Source organism: Myiozetetes cayanensis, unplaced genomic scaffold (assembly GCF_022539395.1).
Source record: "Myiozetetes cayanensis isolate MyiCay16 unplaced genomic scaffold, myiCay2020 scf5-8, whole genome shotgun sequence".
Classification (NCBI taxonomy): Eukaryota; Metazoa; Chordata; class Aves; order Passeriformes; family Tyrannidae; genus Myiozetetes; species Myiozetetes cayanensis.
In genome coordinates, this window is record NW_026087742.1 from 32,533,262 (window position 1) to 32,548,410 (window position 15,149).

General features: G+C 39.6%; 1 protein-coding gene across 11 annotated transcripts in view; it reads left to right on the plus strand.

The window, feature by feature from the left end:
- Positions 1–15,149, plus strand: part of DLG2 (discs large MAGUK scaffold protein 2) — a 996,215-nt gene that overhangs the window by 152,156 nt on the left and 828,910 nt on the right. For 3 of the 11 annotated variants that reach the window (XM_050332287.1, XM_050332289.1, XM_050332292.1), the window contains exon 2: positions 12,433–12,507. The exons of the other annotated variants lie outside the window; for them this stretch is intronic. In XM_050332287.1, the coding sequence (XP_050188244.1) occupies positions 12,433–12,507 (75 nt within the window). The remainder of the gene's footprint in view (positions 1–12,432; positions 12,508–15,149) is intronic. 11 annotated transcript variants of the gene reach the window in all.

The window sequence follows — 15,149 nt, forward strand, 5'->3', positions numbered from 1 at the left end:
TTTCTGTTCCTGTAATTAAATAGATTGAGCATGCACTGTATCAGGTTTTAAGATAAAGTGATGAATAAGCTTTGCTTCCATGAGCATTTTGTTCTCTTTATCTGTAGTATATGCAGTTTGTTTCTATATCACTTCATAGATGATATGCTTTTTACTTATTTTTACTAGCAGAAGGAAAAGGATTTAATATTTTATCTTAGCCTATGCTATTAATATCTCTAGCAACTAGAGCACTTTCAGAATACATGGTATACTGCACATATATTCTCAGCTTATCAGTTTATTCTGTAAACTAAAGAATAATAAAGAAAGGGGGCATTTTATGGGTCCTAGGATTTTAAAGAGGCCAATCAGATGTAGTTTAGATAGTCATGGTGTTTCTGATTGGAGAGATGCAAGTTTCTTGTGGCTTATTGTGGCTTTTTTGGGGAGAAAAAATCATGGATTACTTTGCCTCTCTAGGCCTGAAAAATAAAAATACCTAGGTCCCAATTCAGCACTCTTATACTGATGTTAGATCTAACCTTACTGTTTAGAAACAATCCTTCTAAATAATTCCTTCCAAACATGAATATAAGGAATACCTTTTCCACAACAGCGGCAGCAGGCTAAGGACCTTAGGGTCAAGGACACTTCCCAACTTAGAGATCTGGTGTAGGGATAAGCTGAACGATTTTTTGAGATGTCCTCAAGCTTAGCAAACTAACTTAATATTAAATGACAGGGAGATGATGAGGGAACTCCCTTTGTGTTGCTACAGAACAGGCAGCTCAGCACATGTTTGGAACTGCCTTTGCACATGGTGATAGTATTTATAAGGAGCAGTTGGCACGAGAGGTCTAGACTTTGGGGTTCAACACAGCTGCTTCCTGTTCTGGTTTGGTTTTGATGAATTCCATCATTTCCATAGGGCTTCCAAAATGCCTGGTCTAGCCAGAACACCTGAAGGCTGCATAAATTAAAAAGCAAAGCTATGGTTAGCACTGCTGTCCTCACTGCTGTCATTTTTTGCATCATAGCCATGCAAAATGGGGACAGCCATCTGTGACGTGGATATGGGCAGGAAGACACACCTTGGGCACCCATGGGCAGCAGTGAGGGGTGGTGGATGGCCACAGCAGACAGCAGGGAACACAGTGGAGCCTTGGAAACAGATGCCAGCTGTCATTCCCATCTTGCTGGTGAAGAAACCCATATGGGAAGAGAACAGGAGGTGAATGAGGCCACAGAAGGAGCATAAATAGGAGGAGACTGTGGCCTCATTCACCTCCTGTTCTTTCCAGGTCCCTCTGGTTTCCATGAGCTGGGCTGGATCTGAGAATATATCCTCAACCATCCCTGGAGCAGAGCAGAGGCACTTGTGGGTGCCTGTTGACACTGTACCAGTGAAAAGCGCTCAGCAGCAGAGGTGCAGCACTGTTGAAGAAAGCTGGGATGCAGGATCCTGCTAAACATCCAATTTACACTCCCAGGTGTTGCTTTCCAATCCAAAATAAGGAGAAGGTTGAAAAGAAGAGCTGTGATTTGCCCTACTTCTGGGTGTTTGATGGTGCAGTGGGGACCTGCAATTGCAACCATCCTTGGCCTAGAGAATTTAGGAAGGAGGTGTGTAGGAACCAGATTTGGGACAGGGGAATATGTTTAATTTTAAGATGGTATAACTGGGAGAAGAATGTGTCCTAGTACTTTTTTTTTTTTTATGTATCAAGAGACATCACTTATTTATTTTATGATTTGGTGATGTAAGTTTCCACTGAATATTTTCCCAGGGCCTTCTGGGAAATAACAAACGAGGATTCACTGCCAGCTCACTACTGCTGCTGCCTTGAACAGGGCTCCCAACTCCATTTACACACAATATTTTTCCTTTCAGCTTTTCTGTCTCTTGAATCCAGCTCTGAGTGGCTGAAATGATCTGAAAGTCAAGCAAGTGAGTGAGGCTCAAATATTCAACTCCAGATATTCAGTCTTTGCTGCCAACATTGATGTAGGAATGAAATGCAATCGCAAATTGCACATGACCTGCTATTTGGATGCAGGTGGGAACAACATAATATCATATGTAATTGAGTTAAATAATGGCAAAAATCTAGTTTCAGAACACTTTCATATTGTAATGGCTTGAAACCAAATAAATTTGGTGATTTGCTCATTTTACTTGTTGCTGTATTTTAATAGCTGGACTAATGTTATATTGTATTGATTCATAATCTGCTCTTACTTGCTTTATTTTCATTGGAGTAACCCCACTTTCTTTAAACCACCAAAAATTTTTATGTCTTCTATTTATGCCCATTTTCACCAGTATTATAAAAGCAGTCCTTTTTCAGAACAATTGTGATTTTTTAAAAAATTCATTTTGATAAGCATATGTTCTACAGAACAGCAGTATGGTCATTTTTGGCCTCAGATCTGTCAATTGTCCTTATTTAAATAGCTATTTGCTTGATTTGTGCAATAATTGCCATTCTTTGTCCTGAAAAAGTGGATCTTGATGTCAGAGGGAGTAAATAAAAGTTTATTCTTCAGATCTTGAGTAATAAAAAGGGAGTAACGGATAAATGCTATTTAAACTCCAAAATATGAAGAGTGTTTAAAGAGTTGACATTTTTAACACATGATCATTAAATTTAGATTATTATTATCTGGAATTTAGATTATCATTAAATTTAGATTATTATTATCTGGAATTTTTGATATTTCCACTTTATAGAAAATGACATAAATGTTGTGGTGGAGTGAAAATGCCCTTGTGGATGATTCAGTGGACCTACAGATCCTGCTTTGAACTCTGTGTGGTAAAAGATGCCATCTAATAAAATTAATTTCTGATCATAGAATCATAGAATTTACTGGGTTGGAAGAGACCTCCGAGATCATCAAGTCCAACCCTTGATCCAACCCCACTGTGATTACTAGATCACGGCACTCAGTGTCACATCCAGCCTCATCTTAAAAACCTCCAGGGACAGTGAATCCACCACCTTCCTGGGCAGGCCATTCCAATGCTTGATCACTCTCTCTGTAAAGAACTTCTTTCCAATATCCAACCTAAACCTCCCTGACAGAGCTTAAGCCCGTGCCCTCTTGTCCTACTGCTGATTGCCTGGGAGAAGAGACCTGTGTCCACCTGGCTACAACCTCCTCTCAGGGAGTTGTAGAGAGTGATGAGATCACCCTGAGCCTCCTCTTCTCCAGGCTAAACAACCCCAGCTCCCTCAGCCTCTCCTCACAGGACTTGTGGTTCAGTCCCTTCATCAGCCTGGTTGCTCTTCTCTGGACCCACTCCAGCACCTCAATGTCTTTCTTGAACTGAGGGGCCCAGAAATGAACACTACTCAAGGTGTGGCCTCACCAGTGCTGAGTACAAGTGCTGATGTACCTTGCCAAATCTTAAATCCTACTTACATTTTTTTTGGCCAAAATGCTAAATACATTTAAGATAGACTTAAGATATTACTTCGTAAAAACTCTTTCTCTCTTTTCTATTTCCTTCACATTTCCATGTGTTTCTGAAACCAGGAGTACAGAAGTGCTGAATCAGTCAAGGACAACTTCTTGTGGTCTCCTGGTTTATTTTAATTGATCCTGTTTCCATCTCAGCTTCTTTCTTTACTGTCACATAAAGCATGTTAATTTGTAGCATTATTTTATCATTAGGAAGAATTTAGTATAAATGAAAACTTGGGTTGAGACTTCATCCCAGCAGGAGCACCAGGAGTTTTTGAAAAGGAAGAACATTCCACTGTGCCTCCCAGCATTCACAGGCAACATGCTGTCCTCTCCTTTAGCTGTCAGCTTTCCTTCCATCCTTCTGCCTTTTACAGACTTAAGAATACAGTGGTAGCTGCCAATGGTGAAAAAGAATATAGATAGCTCTCTGTTGCTCACTGTAACAGGGACTGCTTTGCTGGAACACCGAGTTCTTGGTGTTAGGTGGTTCAGGAAAGATGATCAGCTTTCCCTGGAAAAAATCCCCAAGAGCTTTCTGGCCCTAGTTGCTAGAAAGGGGAGCTCAGAGGTGGAAAATCTACAGGTCTTAAACCTGGAAGGACAAATGGCAGGGCAAGCTAAAGACCTTTTCCCGTGACAGAGATTTTAAAATTTTCTGTGCAATCTAGTCTAATGTTTTATTATCCTTAACGTTTGTAATGCCCATAAGAACTGTCAGTGTTGGTTGCCAGTGGTGTCACCCCTTGTTTTGTTTGGGAGTTGTATTTTGAGGTTTCCTTAAGATCTCAAATTTTATCACCTGAAAGCTTCTGTGTTTTGAGAAGAGCTTGCAAAGATGATATGTACACAAAGAAAAGACACGACTTAAATAGTCCAAATTTATTCACTACTCCTAAGGCACTTGCTATTTGTACCTGACTCTAAGTTCTCAGAACTGAGCACTGGTAGCAGTAGGATTTCTGTATCCCAGAACTGTGTCCTCCAGCTTTTAAAACAGAGAACTGGCCTTCTTACCCAGGGAGAACACCCAGCTTGAACTTGGTTTTTTAGCAACAAAAATAAATTTATGTTGCCAAAATATTGGAAATTAGGCAACGTTTACTCCTTTTTACAGATTCTTGTTGCTTGCTTTAGATAGTCATTTAAACCTGATCACTACAGGGGTTCTACATTTAATTGAAGTGTCACTGATGTCTGTGGGAACAATTAATAGAAAATATGATTGTTCACATGACTGAAAAACAGTAAACTGTAAATTTATTTTGGATTTTTTTTGAGTTGTTGAAAGACTCAGTTCATTCCACTAGTGAAGAAGCTTGGCTTTTTTTTTTTTTTCTATTTTTTTTAATTACTTTTTAAAATTTATTCTAGTTTGGAAAATTAATCTTTCTCTTTTCAAGGCCGTCTATCCAGCACCTCTTCTAAGAATTTAATTCAAGTGTTTAAAATAATGAAATAAAGCTGGAAGGAAAAAAACTATTTTGTAATGGTGCTGAGGAGCAAAGCAGTAAGCTTGTTTATGTTGGTAACCCATACTAAAGTTGAATGTGTACAATTCTGATTGACAATGTTGCCAGGAGCCAGCAACATCTGTCTATCCTATTTTCTTCTGCTTATCCAGCCATATATGTGAAACAGGGGACACCACTGCCGTGCACTTTAGGCAAAATTCTGAACAGATGTGTGATCAGAACTCGTAATATGCTTGATAGTCAAGGAAAATAAGAAGCCACAATGGTCAAGTACAGGACAAATATCTGGATGTGGTATATATATCCATATATATGGTATATATCCATATATATCCATACCCTGGATGTGGTATGAGTTTTCTAGAGGTCTCTTCCACTCCACACACTCATCACCCCACTTTGCAGCATGGATTTAGGAGTAAAGCAGAGAAGAGATATAAAATTTGCACCTTGTCTATCTGTCAGCTTTAGTTTTCCTTTCCCCATAGTCCCAATGTGGAAGATAAGGCAAAACTCAGATTTCATTCGCCTCATTAACATCACTGTGAACCTGAATGAGGAGTTGCTGTGGCCTGGCTATTTCACTTTGAAACTGCATTAAATATATCATTATAAATCCCTGCCGATAGTGTGCTGTACTACAGAAAGGTAGGGGCAGGTCTTGTGTCCCAGTAGGGTGCTGTGGATTCTCTAAGTAAGGGGGAAAACATCATTCAACATTTAGCCCACACAGTTGGCTTCCAGAACCAGCCCAGTTAATTTGAAGGGTGTTTTTAGAACATGGCTGAAGAACAGAAAAATGTGGAGGTGGCACCACTGGAGTACCTCACTATTTCAGCCTCTCTAACTTACAGTGGCAGCAAAACCAGCTCTAAGATGCTCTGAGAAGGGCAGAATGGTAAATGGGATCAGCTCGTCTGCTGGAAGTGGAGGGCAGGTGCACACACTGTGTGCCAGCTGTTGGTCTCACTTTGCAGAGGAGAATCCACTAGAAGGTTAAGTTGAATTATTGATATTTGGGGCCTGATACCAATGCAAATAACTAATCCTGAAAATACTCATTTATGTTCCTTTGTCATAGGACTGTTCTACTCCCCCCACCCCGTTATATTAATCTAAAAAACCTCAATATAGATATTTAAAAAATGTATATATATAAAAATGTATATACTTAGAGAATGAGGTTCACTTTGTGAGACTTCCAATAAGATGATCTGTATGTGTCTGAGACTCTGTAGAGTCAGTTCCAAAATTAGGAAATTACAAAGCTAGATATGGATACTGAGATTAACCGGGCCCTCAGGTGTTATACACTAGTATAATATTACCAAAACTGGCAGAACTGTAGAGAGCTATACTGCATGAGGATCTGATTTATATTTAGCTGGATATGAAACTACCCAACACCTCTCCCCACCATTTTTATGTGCCTGCATATTTTTAATAGATCTGGGCAACATTTATTTTTTTTTTTCTTTCCAAGACTTCAGGCTTTGAATCGTTGCAGTTTGGAATCATAAACTGGGTAGCAAATTTTTTTGTGCTGAATTTCCTGTCTATAACAAACTCAAAACAAAGGAAACATAATGATTTTCCCCTCAGAGATTTACATTTAGCTAAAATCAAAATCTTTTTCTATAGTTATTATTAGGTGCTGATGAGCACTTCAAACTCTGGTATTTTCCTGCCAGACCCTAAAAGTGTAATAGTGCTGAATCCATAAAATTTACATATAATTTAGTAAAGTCTATTCTGAAGTGGTACTTCAGGACAGCTTTGATGACTATGGGTTGGCTGCTGGCTAAACTGCACAGTCTTAGAAGAGTAGGAAGGTCCTTTTCATTGATTACCATTTATCTTAGCTGGAGAACATACTCAGGGATGTTTGACAGATGGAGAGCATATCTGAGTATTTATTTCAAATCTTTATTTATCAATGTTAAATTTTGGAACAATTATTGTAAGCCTCTAGCGTTTGGATTTCAAACATTATGAATGTAAACTGATGAGACACATGCTGTCTCTCCTAGAAAAATAAAATCATTTGGGGGGGGAATCTCAAGAAAATTACACGGAACAAACTAATGTGCATTGCATATGTAATGTCTGGTAATTATATCTTGTCAGAAGCTCAACTTTTTTTCTCCTTTATTCTTTAGAAATATGGTAATAGTCCCTTTTCCCTTGTAGTCAATTATAAATTTCAGGAAGAATTAAGTATGTTAAATCTCTTCTTCCCCCTCTTCCCCCTCCCTTGGTCTCTATGGCAGCAGCAGGAATGGAAGGGAATTACTTTGATCTCCATTTCTGAGTGACATTTCGTTTTTTCAGAGCATTGACCTTGTTTAGTGCAACTGAAATTTTCAATAGATTTCATTAGATTATAATTTGGTGATTTTACGGAGATGTCTTTATTGAGATTGGTTTTAACTATGAAAGGAAAAGGGTGATTTGTTTCATAAATCTATGAAAAGCTCTATAAACTGAGAAAAGAAAATGTTCAATTAACAGCTCAGGCAGATAAAGCTGGGGCTTGATTCTGCTGGGGCTCGATTCTGCACAACCGTGGCGAGCTGTAGAGGTGAGGCAAGGTGAAAGGTGCTGAGCAAGGAAAAGGAAACAAGACAGCTTGATCCTGGCTCAGTTAATAATAGTGCTGCTTAATGATAGCAAAGCTATACATCCTTAGCAGGCCCCTTTTCTGATATTCAGGGGACCTGGGTGAAGGTGGGAAGATAATTTCCCAGTGGCAAGGTCAGCTGCACTTTTATTCATTTCATATGGCTGGAGCTGACCAAATAGGCTCTTTGCAATGTCCAATAGGCCACTAAAAGCAGAAAAAAAATATCTGTCTTGAGGCTTTAATCCCCCACATAAACATGTATTTCTTTTCTGTGTTAATCTGTTTGATACTACTGTGCAAATTTCACAGAATCACAGAATATGCCAAGTTGGAAGGGACCCACAGGGATCATGGAGTCCAACTCCTAGCCCTACACAGGACCATCCCCAAGAGTTGCACCATGTGCCTGAGAGTATAACCCAGATATTTCTTGAACTCTGTCAGGCTTGGTGCTGTAACCACTTCTCTGGGGAGCCTGTTCCAGTGCCCAACCACCCTCTGGGTGAAGAACCTGTTTCTAGTATCCAACCTAAAACCTCCCCTGACACAACTTCAAGCAATTTTTTTTGGGTCCTGTCACTGGTCACCACAGAGGAGATATCAGTGCCTTCCCCTCCTTTTCCCCTCAAAAGGAAGTTGTAGACTGCAATGAGGTCTCCCCTCAGTCTCCTTTTCTCCAGGATGAACAGACCAAGTGACCTCAGCTGCTCCTCAAGGCCCTTCATCATCTTTCTTGCCCTGTATCCATTCACCTGGTGCAAGACTTCTGGAAAATGAGAAGATATGTGCATTCAAAGATAAAGGAATATGGTTATTAATGAGTGAATCATTAGATCGGGATATGGCCTAGTGTGTTATATTTTGCTCATTCTGAGGCCTCTAGTTGAGATCTACTATTTTCATTTCTCCAAAGCATCAGAGAAGATAATTTGCAAGGATGTGTAGGAGTAGCTGAGTATGTTCCACTGGTTCTGACTTCAGCCAACGCTTTTGCTAATGGAGACCTCGCTCAAGGACTTGTATGCAATTTCTTATATATATATTCCTGACCATTCTAGTGGATACAAATGGAATCTTACCTGTGAATTCCTCAGACTCTGATCACCAATATCTTCTCTGAGAAAGAATATTAGTTCAGATCTTAGAGAGTGCTGCAGTTCAGTGAGACCTGTATCTTTGTATTCCTAAACATCCTCTCTGAATTTTATTACATCTTCCTGCAGAGCTGAGATCTGCCTCTGAATGTGTTTCCAGCCACAATCACATTAGGCAATATTTAGCCATCCAAATTTTGTCTTGATATTTTGTATGTATAAAATCTCTCCCTGCCTATGAGAAAGTGGCAATAAGCTATACGTACTTGCTCTTGAAGTCACACAACACAAAAGAGGAATTCTTCCTTGAAATCTTACCCAGAGCTTGCTGATGTGCAACTGCATCTCTGTTACCCAAAACCTCTCTTGTGCAGCACAACAAAGCTCTCACCTTCCGGTTCAGTATTCAACATGCACTATTTCCCTCTGCAATATTGCAGTGGGCACTCATGCATTACCACTCTGCATTGAGTTAACGCATCTCCAAGTTTCATTATACTGATGTTTCTAACCAAAGCTCATAGCTGTCAGTTATTTTAACACCTAACTAAGAAAAGCACATGGGAAAGAAGCTTACTTGAGAGCTGCATGCTAGGAAGGCAGATACTGTGCATGCACTCTGAAGAAATTGCAGCTTTGGTTTTGTTTCCTGAAGTTGGTGCTTTTCTATCTCCTGGTTACCTGTGTGGTCTGCATTTCTGGATGTTTGATAAACCTATTGGTTTGGGAATTACATGTATCAGTTCCTCCAGAGAAGAAACTAGACTGTCTCTAACTGAATGCAAGGTTAGCATCTCTATCTGACTTGGTCATGGCTTCATTGCTTCCTGAGTGTATTAATGGTATGCAATTCATAAAGGATTTGAAGTGTCAACCCAGAAAAAAAGCTGCCACTGACACTGAATTCAGCAATGAGAATTGAAATTATGCTTTTGCATCCCAAGGTCTCTTTATATAAAAATTACACAAGCTGAAGATCTTATTGCATATTTTGAAGGCTCTGATTTCATTAAGCTGTGATAAAGCCTATGCCTGGATGGCTGTGTCTGTCACTACCTTGGAGCTCTCTCAAGGATGAAGCTTAGTGCAGGAGTCCAAGTATCCTCAAAGAAAAGGAATAAAACAAGACTGTGGAAATCACTCATTCATAAACTATAGAGAAATGTTTCCATTTGAGATGGAGAAGACTTTTATTGGAACGTATTCTCCCATACAGTGAGGCAAAATATATTTACATACCAATATTAGTGAACATGAAAAACAAACTAGAGGTGATTCTGTCCTCCCTTGAAGGCTGTGTGAAGATGATTTTGAATGATGGATTTTCACCACTTTTAAGATTTTTAACTTTCCAGTCTAGTGGTGGAGCAGGGTCTACAGTTTTATCCTTACAAAACTCCTAAGCTGAGGAAAATGTTAGCAGTAATAATAAAATGGAATTAATTCCTTCTACAGCCTGCAAATATTTATCAATATATTTATTCCTATGCTTACTTGTATTGCCTATGTTTATGAATACTTTATGTACTGTTGACCTTTTGGCTAATTTTTTTTTAATTGGTGTCTCTAGATGTGACATGTTGGAGCTTTTGGATGTTTAAAAAAAAAACACAAAACTGAGCACTTTTATGAAAAAAAATATTTCAGCTAGGTGAGGGTGAAAAATTTTTCAACTAGGTGAGGGTGAAAGATATGAAAGGTATGAAAGGCATTGTTTTTTACACAGTATGAAGTGATCACTCAAATAAGAAATCAGCTGTAATTTTCAAAAAGAATCCAACTCCAAGTCCCCAAAAAGCTGTAGGAGGAAAGTGTTCAGTCCTAGCCCATTTCAATATCAGTCCTAAGCCAGACAATATCAATCCAATGTTATGTTACCAGCACTGTAATTCAAATATCCAGCTCTGAAACACCAAACGCTGCAGGTCACCCCACAGCCCAGATGAATGACCAGCACAGCCCTTGTCCTGGGAAATTGGGATCTCAGTAGAACTGCTACCTATGAGCAATTCCCAGTTACTGCTGTCTCTCTGAATATGCACATGTGTCATGGCATTCTGAGCCTTGAGACAATTTAGGTATGAATCTCAAGGTCAAGAGAACTTGTACTGTATTAGTCTCTCCTGCTACGAGATCTGGAGCTCTCATTTTGCAAAAGTATCCTCTTTAAGAATGTGAGGAGTCTTTTTGAGAAGTCTCCTGACAAAGTTATACGTAGTTACCTCTGTAAGATCAGGCTTTTCAATCAAACAAGTGTTTTCCATGCCAACCACATTATTAATTTTCTTGCCTTTAACTTACCTTGGAATAAAGACTGCAAGCATATAATTGTTAAAGGAAAAAATAATTACTAGTGTTTCATGTGGTCTTTTGATCAGAATTCATTTATAGTTTTATTATTTTGATAGGATTACATCATTTGCTGTTGCATTCATCCCTTCCTTACAGGAGATAACACACACCCGCAGGATACTGCTGCCATGATAGCAGTGACTTATTCAAATACTTTTAAGCAAGGCTTTCTAAACTTTCATCTAAAGGCACAATGCTTCTTGCTTGCTAGCTGTTTTTCTGAATATTTCTTAAAGTTGTCTAAGTGAAAATTAAAAAGATAAAGAGTTTTAAGCTCTGGAGAATACAAAGCTGGAACTGATATCCACATTTTTTCCTTTTTAACCTGTAAAAGTAGTATTGCACTGCTTTACAAATGTTTGCTTTTTGGAGATAAAGAACAAAGAACTAGTAGTTTTTAAATTAGACTTCCAACTGAAAATCACTTGAAGTCTAATCATTAGTGTTTGCAGAGGTTGCTCTCCTTTACTCTCAGCATGGAGAAAGGTGTAATGTGGTTGCTTGGGGTATATCTGGCTTAAATGAAAATAAAAAGAAGAAAGCTTCCCCTGCCCTGACATAACTTCCAGCTTCAGGACTATACATGATTACAAGAGTCCTCCAATTCAAGGAGCTAAATACTAGTTTGACTCTTATGTGAAATGCTGAGAGTAATGTTGGCAGACACCAGAATTTATTCTGAACTTTTCTTCAGGGACTTTGACCCAATCTGCTGTGCAATTCATTCTGATGGGCTCCAAACCTTGGCTGAAATGTAATTGAATCACAGCAAATGTAAGGGAAATTACAGGAAGATCAGCCTGAAGGCCTCATTGTTACATCTTGCACTGCCATGTGGAACATTAGACTTTAAATTAACCCCCCACTCTTTTTGTTCTGCAAAGTTTCAGGGAACTGCAGGAGTCTTGGTTACTTGCTTATGTTCTCCAGGGACCAATCTGGAGAACAAGCAGAGCATTCTACTCAGAAAAGAAACACACTCTACAAATTTGGGACATACTTACTCCTCCTAGAAATTAGCCCTGGGGGTGCTTCAGGCTGCAGCTATCACTGCTTCATAGAGGACACTGTGGAAAAGTGTAGCCTGTCGTGAAATGGGGGGAAAAAAGCCAACCTCTGTCTACTGACTAATGCTCTGCTGTTCTCTGAATGTTCCAGTGTAGAGGAAAGGCAGATGGCACGTGCTTGAGGTTCAGCATGGATGTATGTTCACCTACATAATTGAGAACTTCAAAGCAAAATTAATGGATAGCTCTTGAGGCCATTTTGGTCCTACAAACTTCAGATTATTTTCCATACATGACAGTGGAAAATGACTTTGTGAGGTGTGATGCATACTATTAAACTTCTAGATGCTCCATATGGAATAGAGTCCATTGCACCTAGCGATTGCAGCACGTACTGTGTTGTGTATAATGCCATTTTCACTTATTTGCAGCAGAGCCATGGCAGATGCCCATCTCACAAATGCTCAGTCGAAACACCTGCCTGGATACCCATTCAGCACTCTACCGTAAGTTTGAGCCTTTTAATACAAAGATTTGAGAGACTGAATGGTAAGTCCCTGTGTTTGGAGCAGCCCGGGTCGGGTAATATTTCCATACTCAATGCATTTGAGAAAAAAACAGAAACAAGTCTTAAGGCTAGACCAACCTACTTGTGAAGCCTGAACTGTTGAAATGTTGGGTAGTAGCTTAGCAGGGCTTCTCCAGAAGTTCAGGTTCTTCAGGATTTTAATTCATTCCATGTGGAGCAGTGGGGATAAGTGGCAAGCATGGTATAGTTGGTGATGGAGTCCTTCTCACGGATTGTGGAGTTACTGTTGATTTCTGTAACTGGGCTCCAGCTGAGTGTGATGACTGGGAGCCTGCTATTTTTGCCTGATCATGGACAAAGTTTGAGGGAATTCATTCATAAGCTCCTGCAGGGTCTGCCAAAAAGAGCTGACATTTAAAGCTGGACCAGGCTGCATCCAGATCCAGGTGGTGATGCAGGGAAGGGGAGCTGCACCTTTTCTTCTCCTCCTTCTCATGGAAGAAAGACTGATGACTCCTAGTGCATTTATGGACTGAAAAGTGGGGAAATTTGCCCAGTATAGGTAATAACTTTCGGGGTGATGGACAGTGAGTGAAACTTGATCTGCTGGGTTTATAGGAAATTACTGTTGTAAATGCTTTCCTCCTCCTGCCAATTAGATGACTTCAGTGATATTTGCTTTTAACTATCAAAGACACAGTAATATTTGAAGAGAAAAAAGCCAACTGTGGTCAAGTTGACACTACATTGATTTATATCTTGTCTGAACACATACTGTAGACTAAGCCAGATCCTTGGATGCTCTAAGTTAGAGGGCTGACTAATAGAGCTGTGATGATTTATTGGAGCTGAGGAGTTGGCAGGATTTAGTTGACATTTTTGTTGGCTCTAGACCATAGCATGATATTGGTCCACAGCTATTAACTTGTCACGTTTTATGACTAGATGAATGAGAAACAAATTCAAGCTTTCACTCTCCCTCAATCTCTTGCTAATCTTGCTCTGTAGTTTTGGTTGTCCTTATATGTTAAAATTAATTATATAATTGTTTATCTGTACTAAAAGAGACTGACTTAAAAGTATTGTTTGAATAGCTGAGCTAGCCAATTTTTTACCAGGTGAGGATCTAGGCCAGCAAATAATTAGTAATTCTTTCTGACTATTAGTTATTGTTCTCAAAGTCTTTGGATCAACTTTGTGGTGTGGTTTACATTGTTTTGTGTTTATATTAAGAGGGTTGCAGCATGAGCACAAGTATGGTAGTGTGGTGCATTGAGAACTGGAACTGTACTGGGCATTTGTAGCAAGTCAGAAGCAGTTGCCCTCAATGATTTCCACTAACACCATGACCTGACTTTTCACATAGCAGCTTTAAATGCCTTGGGTATTTATTAGGATATCTTTTGCTTAAACTATAAAAAATAAAAGCATTTATTGTGAGTATTCTTTGTCTTGTTACACCAGGTATGTGTACATGCATAGGTAATATCAATAGACGTGCTATCTTGCAAATTTTTATATTGTCACAAAAAATGGTAAACTGAGGATTAAACTTCATTGTCTTGGTTAGCATGAGAAATTGTCTAAGATCAGAATAACTTCAAGAAGTGTAATTTTTAAACTGTTATAGTGGAAACTTGTTCTTAGACCAATACTATTTAATATCTTAATCAACAAAGGTAGACAGTGGGATTGAGTGTACCCTAAGCAAATTTGCAATGACACCAAGCTAAGTGGTGCTGGATGAAAGAGATGCCCTCCAGAGAGACTATAACAGGATTGAGAGGTGGGTCTGTGTGATCCTCATCAAGTTTAACAAGGCCAAAACAAGGTTCTGCACCTGGAAGCAATCAGCATTAGCACATACTGTGAGATAAATGAATTGAGAGCAGCCCTGAGGAAAAGGGCTTTGGGGTACTGGTGGATAAAAGACTGGACATGACCTGAAAATGTGCACTTGCAGCCCAGAAAGGCAGCCATATCCTGGGCTGCAGGTTGACGGAGGTGATTCTGACCCTCTACTCTGCTCTCATGAGACCCCACCTGGAGTGCTGCATCCAGCTCTTGTGCCCCCAACATAAGAAGGATATGGACATGTTGGAGTGAGTCCAGAGGAAACCACAGAAAGGGCCAGAGCACTGGAGCACCTGTGCTTTAGAGACAGGCTGAGAGAGCTGGGCTTGTTCGCCTTGGAGGAGAGAGGGCTCCAGGGAGACCTTATTGTGGCCTTTCCCCATTTAAAGGGGGCTTCTAAGGAAGGTAAGGACAAACTTTTTAATAGAATCTGTTATGATAGGACAAGGGTTAATGATTCTAAACTGAAAAAAGGTGGATTTAGGTTGAACATAAAAAAGAAGTTCTTTACTGTGAGGGTGGTGAGACACTGAACAGTGCCCAGAGAAACTGTGGGTGCCCCATCCCTGGAATTTTTCAAGATCAGGTGGATGAGACTTCAGGCAACGTGATCTAGTGGAAGATGCCCCTGCCTGGGGCAGAGAGGGGTGGGACTAGATGATCTTTAAAGATCTTTAAAGGTCTTTTCTAACCCAAGGTGTTTCTACAAGTCTATGAAAAAAACCAACTTACTGTTAAAATACAGTTCAACCATTCACTTAGTTG